The 7,400-nt window shown below is 55.2% G+C and overlaps 1 protein-coding gene across 1 annotated transcript; it reads left to right on the forward strand.

Annotated features, from left to right (window-relative positions):
* Positions 1-1,455: 1,455 nt before the first annotated feature.
* Positions 1,456-4,174, forward strand: HOXA3 (homeobox A3). The gene is made up of 2 exons (XM_040964767.1): positions 1,456-1,984; positions 3,360-4,174. The coding sequence occupies exons 1-2, from the start codon at positions 1,456-1,458 to the stop codon at positions 4,172-4,174; spliced, it is 1,344 nt and encodes a 447-aa protein (XP_040820701.1).
* Positions 4,175-7,400: the final 3,226 nt, after the last annotated feature.

Here is a 7,400-nt window from a genome sequence, read left to right on the forward strand (position 1 = left end):
GTATGAGTCGATGAAACTCTTCTGGAACTTTCTGTGCTGAGAACTGGAGGCTCACCGTGCAGAGGCTGAACACACAGAAACGCAGCCCGCTGGCCTCAGGTCTGCACCGGGCGCCCAGAGGTGGCTGCAGCCTCCTGGATTTTCAGTGATTCCTCTGACTTGAGTGTTTCTGCAGCAGGTAAACAGCCAAGTAACAAGTCCTAGGAAAGCGGCGCACAAAGATCAGGGAACTCTGGCATGGTTTTATGGCCTGTGCTCCCATCTCTCTCTCGTCCGGAGCCAAATGACCCCCATACATCAAATTACATAGCAGTTTCTGAGACAGAACCTATTATCGTTAAGTTGGGAGGAGAGTTCAAGCCGTGGTCATGGAGATGAACGCTGGTTTTTCAGGTTCCTGGTGGGTTGTTTTTTTTCTCTAATCCATCATGTTTTAACAGGTAGAGTTTGATAGTTGCTCTGAATAACAGCACCTCACAAAGTCCCAGGCAAAGAGGGGTCTGGGAACCTTCTCAAACTGGGAATAGAGGGGGTTGTGGCCAGCCGAGAAGTGGGGAGACAAAAAGTGGATGGAGTTACAGAACTACACAAGATGGGAGATGTGGTTGGTGCGTGGGATGGAGGTGTGAACCCTCTCCCCAACACCATCCTAGGGGGGACCACATTTGGAGAAGGTGGGTCCTGCTCCTCCACAAAGCTGCCGGCCCCAGATCCTGAACCCCAGCATGGTCCAAACTTGTGTGCCAACGTTTCTTGGGGTCAGAAAGTCCAAGAAGGAGTCTGGGACAAGTTGCCCCTACACAGGATTCCTGTGGCAAATCTTAGCTCTAAAGCAGGGATTGGAGACAAAATGCGAGACCCAAGCTCCCCTTGGCTGTTGCACGCGGGTCCCCTAGGATCCTCAGAGCGGGTGTGTGTAGGGATCGCCTCGAGCCCTGCGGTCCAGGCCAGGCCAGGACTGACACCTGGGATGGCTTCTTCTTGCTGGACCAGGAGGGTCCCAGCTGCTCTCCTCGACACTGCATCAGGCCTTTTGGATCCCGTCTCTCCTACACCCCAGGCCCCCCCTAACCACGAGGCTCGGTTTCCAAGTCTTCGCTCGTCTCTCCCCGGAAAATCCCCCAACTCCAGACACAAGTTAAGCAAATATTTGTAGCTGCCAGTAAATTCCAGCGGCTTTTTATAGCGCGGCTCCCTGCGCCCGGGGCCAAGTCGTGCTGCTAAATATTGCTGACCACTTTTTCTTTTATGGCTTTCATGTCACTTAGCTATTGAGAGTAAGATGGATTTGCGCCGAGCCCTCATCGCGCTGCGCTTCTCGCCCCCCCATCCCAGGTCTGCGCGGGGCGGCCATTGGCGGCGGAGCGTCACGTGACCGCGGGGGCGTGCCAATGTGCGCCCTCACGGGTGTCCAGCCCCGGTCAGAGCGTGCGATCGAGACCGTGAAACAACGCGATGCAAAAGGCAACCTACTACGACAGCTCGGCGATCTACGGTGGCTACCCTTACCAGGCAGCCAACGGGTTCGCTTATAATGCCAGTCAGCAGCCGTACCCGGCGTCCGCCGCTCTGGGCGCCGACGGCGGCGAGTACCACCGCCCCGCCTGCTCGCTCCAGTCGCCGGCCAGCGCCGGGGGCCACCCCAAGGCGCACGAGCTGAGCGAAGCGTGTCTGCGCACTCTGAGCGGCCCGCCCAGCCAGCCCCCAGGCCTGGGCGACCCGCCCCTGCCCCCGCCGCCGCCCCAGGCCGCGCCCCCTGCCCCACAACCACCTCAGCCCCCGCCTCAGCCCCCGGCTCCCACCCCTGCTGCCCCGCCGCCCGCTTCTTCCGTCTCCCCCCCTCAGAATACCAGCAGCAACCCTGCCCCCGCCAGCGCAGCCAAGAGCCCCCTGCTCAACTCGCCCACCGTGGCCAAACAAATCTTCCCCTGGATGAAAGAGTCGAGACAAAACACAAAGCAGAAAACCAGCGGCTCCAGTTCAGGTAAAGGGTGCCTTCCGGAGGAGGGTCCTCTGGCCTGGCCCCCAGCGCCTCATCCCGGCTCCTCCACCCGCTTCCAAGAGAGCCACCTGTCGCCTTAGTCAGCACAGTTGGGGAGCACCGGACCCGTCTCTAGGGCTTCACTGCCCCCACTGCCCCCCCCACCCCCCAGACTTGCAAAGTCTTTGCACCTTAGGAAGGTGTGAGTGGTCTCTGCGGGTCGGAAAACTCCAGCAGGAGACCTGGTTGGGAATCTCTCTGGACCTTCCCAAAGATGAGCAAAGTTCAGACAAGCCGCAGCTCCTTCCGGTTCCAGCCTTGGAGTTAGAGCGCCTTGTTGTAGTCTAAGCACACTGGGACACCTTCCCCATCTGGGGCCGTAGCAGAATCCAAGCAGGCCCCATCACTGTGCCAGCACTCAGAGCCAAGGCTTTGCCTATCCTCAGAGCCAGCTTTTACTCCAGCAGATGGAGTGGCTGCCTCACCTCTCTAACCAAGGTCCTCCTTGGGGGAGGGGCTGTGAGCTTGTCATCCTAATGGGAACCACATGGACTCCCTGGAACCACACTCCAATGCAAGAAAAGGCCCCAGGCCTTGGGCTTCCAGCTCCCTGGTTACCTTTGCCCCCTACCTTCTCCAGCTGCCAAGGTTGAGCTTGGTGCCTGAGCATCCGGGGATCTCCAGAACCCAGATATAGGTAGGGGTGGGATGAGGCCCGAGAGGACTAGAGGATACACAGTTGGTGGGCCAAGCTGGGGCAGGTAGCTTGATGATAACAGAGGCCTTATAAACAGAACTCATCCCGAGGGGCCTGCCCCCGCAAACTCCCCCATTGCAAGTGGATGGACGCTTCTCTGGGCTCTCTTGCTTGGAGCAGTGAAGACCTTCGGCTTTGGTGTCTCCATGCTTTTCCCATCTCCTTCAGTGGAGAGGCCCATGGCAGTTACTGCCTGGCTGGTTCAGGCCAGGAGGGAGAAAAAGGTCTCAGGAGCCTGTCCTTGCTGTCACTTTGAAGGCAGGGGAGCAGGGGAGCCTGCCCACAGGGGGCTTGCAGTTTAGTGGGGCCAGAGGAAAAGGAAGGGAATCAGGATGAATAGCTCCTCCAGAAAGGGAGGCCAGGCCAGCCCAGGATGGGGTGGGGTGGGGTGGGGGGGTGTCTGCTTTTCTGTTCTTTCTTAGAGAAGCTTGGAATTCGCTCCTTGTTGCCTACGCTATACCCCACTCCCCTGCACCCCTAACCCAGAGAGACCCTGACACCTAGTTCTGAAGAGATTTTGATGGCCTGGAGAGGAAAGGGGCCTGTCTGGGTCAGGAGCTGAGCCGGTGGCGGAGGTCCCGGCAGCCCCTGACTCGGTTCTACCTCTCTCTCTCCTGGCAGGGGAGAGTTGCGCAGGTGACAAGAGCCCGCCTGGGCAGGCTTCATCCAAGCGCGCGCGCACGGCCTACACGAGCGCGCAGCTGGTGGAGCTGGAAAAGGAGTTCCACTTCAACCGCTACCTGTGCCGGCCGCGCCGCGTGGAGATGGCCAACCTGCTGAACCTCACCGAGCGCCAGATCAAGATCTGGTTCCAGAACCGCCGCATGAAGTACAAGAAAGATCAGAAGGGCAAGGGCATGCTCACCTCCTCTGGCGGCCAGTCCCCAAGTCGCAGCCCTGTGCCCCCTGGCGCGGGTGGCTACCTGAACTCTATGCATTCGCTGGTTAATAGCGTCCCATATGAGCCCCAGTCGCCTCCGCCCTTTTCCAAGCCCCCTCAAGGCGCCTATGGGCTGCCCCCTGCCTCCTACCCCGCGCCCCTGCCCAGCTGCGCACCCCCGCCACCGCCCCCACAGAAGCGCTACGCGGCCGCGACGGCGGGCACGGGTGCGGGGGGCACCCCCGACTACGACCCACACGCTCATGGCCTGCAGGGCAACGGCAGCTATGGGACCCCACACTTACAGGGAAGCCCCGTCTTCGTGGGGGGCAGCTATGTGGAGCCCATGAGCAACTCCGGGCCGGCCCTCTTTGGCCTAACTCACCTACCCCACGCTGCCTCGGCCGCCATGGACTATGGGGGCGCCGGGCCGCTGGGCAGCGGCCATCACCACGGGCCGGGGCCAGGGGAGCCGCACCCCACCTACACGGACCTTACCGCCCACCATCCTTCTCAGGGAAGAATTCAGGAAGCGCCCAAGCTCACCCACCTGTGATGGTGGGCTCGGGACTGCGCGCCAGGAGAGCCCCCTCCCCTTTCTTTGCGTGCTTTTTTTAAAGCTATTTTTAAAGCTTTTTTTTTTTTTGGTCCTCTCTCTCCTTTTTCTCTCTCTTCTCTGCGCCCTACCCCCCATTCCCTTTCCCTGTTTTGTTTTCTTTGGTAACGCGTTTTTATAGTTTATGTGACGTAGCAATCTTGGTTGCTGGAATGGCTGTATCAGTAGCGATATTTATCTCTTCCTGCCCCTCGCTCGGCCACTGGCCCTGCATCCTCTACCTTCTCCACTCTTTGATCAGAAACAGGGTATATGAACAAATTTTCTAGTCAAGTTTTCAATGTGAATTTGTTCGTAACATTATGGCTCCCGAGGGGAAGCGATTATTATTTTTTTAATTTTTAAGGTTTTTTTTTTTTTTAAATTGCACTTCTTGTAAAGAACGAGAAAAAAAAAATCAAAGGCGCTTTGAGACAGGGGCTCCCTGTGCAAGGATGACTAAGTGTACGTCTTTCCGTGTGTGTATGCTGGTGAACAGTAAGATTTATTTATATTTTTTTTGCAAGCATTGAATAATCTAAGTTTTAAATATTATTTATCCCCATCCGTTCGTATTTATATTAAAGAAATTCTGTACCCTGATTGTTCAGAAGGTTTCTTGGGCCTTTTGTTCAATAGTGTATTGGCGTACATAGAAAAATTTTTTTATTTGAAAGGGAAATATAATTCCTTTATAAAAACGATAATGATGCAATAAAAACCAGAGAAGATCCAGCTTTAGAAAATAGTGATTGAGATTTGTAACATCCGGCGAAACAAACAAAAAATAACCTGTACACGCGAAAAATGCTAGATTTGTTTTGAGAGTTCTACATTCCTTGCTGCTCACATTCTGAGAAACAAAACAAAAAAAATTAAAGTTTTTATTCTGAGTAATATCTGTGTTAAGAAGGAGTTCTTTGGCTTCAGTGGGTGTCTCCAAGCCAGCTGGCAGAGTAGGCCGCAGCAGCCTGCGGCTCTCGCGTGGGGACTTGGCCATGCGCCGCGCCGCCAAGGCCGGCGGCTTCTGGTGAAAGGCGGCCGGGGCTCCAGGAGAAGGCGGTAGTAGACGGCGGCGCAGCCGGCTCGCTGGGCCGCCTGGTTCCCAGCTGCCGCGGAGGCAGGCGGAGGGCGCAGGGGTCTGTGGGGCGCGGTTTGCGCCAGGAACAAAGGCAGCCGGGGCCGTGGCGCGGCGGGGGGCGCACAGGTGCCTCGCGGCCCCCAATCTCCACGCCGGGCCTCGGGTCCCCGCGGGCCGGCCCACGCCCCGACCCGGGCGGGACCGCCAGCCGCGCTGGGAGGCCCAAGACTTTCCAGCGGCGTTCGGCCTCCTGGTCTCCTTCGCGGCGCGTTCAAGCTTACTGGACCGATTCGCTCCCACCGTCGCCGCGCCGAGCCCAGGAGATGCGAAGGTCCTCCGGGCTCGCCCTGGTGTCCAGCAAGAGCAGGGCTGAACTCGGGAGCCTTTCCTTGAACGGCCTGGACCCAGTTTCAGCTTGGGATTTTGTGTAGCTATGTAGTATTGTGGCATCCCCTGGATTTATTTCCTCTCCTTCCCTCTCAGCTTTTTTTTTTTTTCTGGCCCCAGGGGGAAGGAAAAAAGGAGATTGGTATCCTTCTAATACAAATGCAATTGGAGAAGTTACTTATTTCATTTAATGCTACAGGAACTAAGTATGTATTACTTCTTTTTTTTTTTTTTTTTCCACTCCTGGCTTTACGATTAGCGCTGCCCACTGCCTGACTGGTAGAGACAAAGACAGGCACAAGCAAAGGAAATATTTTCATCTGCAGATCAAAGATTTATACGGAGAAGGAACCAAATGCAGAAAATGCAAACCTCAGAGATGCATCCCAATGCTGTCCCTCTTCCCCAACCCCAGGATGTAAGTCTGGACCTGCCAGCATCTGGGGACTAGGGGGTATCTGAGATGCAAATCCCCTTTCTCTCTGGATTCTATCTTTCAGAGGCACAAGTGGGAAATGTCGCCATTTTGTTTGCAATCCTAAATATCCATCATCATGGCCTCTGTGCCCCCCTTCCTCAGGTGATCTCTGCAAGCTGGCACTGATGCCATGTCTGGGGACCTGCTAGATCCTAGCCACTTGCTTTTAGGGAACCGCCTCAGTTTTAAGGAGTGGGGGCAAGTTCAGAGGATGCGGAGCCAGCTTCAAACCCGGGGGTGCCTCCCTCATTTCTGTCCCGGGCTCCAAATGCTTCTTTTCTTTATTTCTTTGCCTTTTTCTTCTTCTTCTTCTTCTTTTTTAAGTTTGGGTTGAGGAAAAGCGGATTTCCCCCCTCCCTCCTGGCACCCCCACTTTCCTGCGGAAGTATGATGCGCACCTCAGAACCACGCGGAACCCGCGGACACAGTAGGCTTTGTGAGGGCCGGCACTTCCACCTTTGGGCAGGTCCCGTTGTTGCAGAGACAGTCTTCTTTTAAGTAATTGAGAGAGAGCGCGTGAGCGAGAGTGGGAGAGAGAGAGATAAAACGAGCCACCCAAGGGCGAAAATCTTTCACTATTTGCACTCATTCTTAAAAAAATTTTTTTTTTCTTAAGCTGAGGAAGGAAGGTTCTGGAGGTTTCCTTCTTCCCCCAGGGCACAGACTTTTAAATGAGATTCTAATATGATTCCCTGCCCTCCCCCCATCTTGCCAGTCAAGACATTCATGCTGGCGTTCAGAGCAAAAGCAACAGCAACAACAGAAAACAACCAAAAATATTTCGGTCTCACCCCCAGCTTCCTAGATATGAAAAAGAAATCCTTCTTACAATAGCTCCCGAGTTAAAGTGATAGGTTTGGGGAAGATTTCAGTGCTGAGTGGTCAAAGTAAAGGGTGTTCCTCCAGATGGTATTTGAATCAAGGCAGCGGAGGCAGGCAGAAGGTCCTCACCCACGCAGTTCCTGACAAAGCCCCGGCGGTGGGTAGGCAGCACTGCTCCCTTCCTCCAACCCCCCACCCCTTAACCCCTCAATACTTTCTGGTTAAAGTAGAGCCTGAACAAGCCCACCATCCCAGAAGTCTGCCACGAACCTTGCCTAAAAAAGCAACCCTGTAGCCCCTTCCATTGCCCCAAAAAATATCTTTAAAAAAAAAAAAGACTATAGTTTTCCTTGTTTACTTGCGTTTCCTGCTCTCCTCTTTGCTGGGCCACATTTGATCTTGGAAAGAGCTGGAAGCTG

The sequence above is a fragment of the Ochotona curzoniae genome, unplaced genomic scaffold (genome assembly GCF_017591425.1).
Source record: "Ochotona curzoniae isolate NIBS_2020 unplaced genomic scaffold, NIBS_Ocur_1.0 scaffold_3835, whole genome shotgun sequence".
NCBI lineage: Eukaryota > Metazoa > Chordata > Mammalia > Lagomorpha > Ochotonidae > Ochotona > Ochotona curzoniae.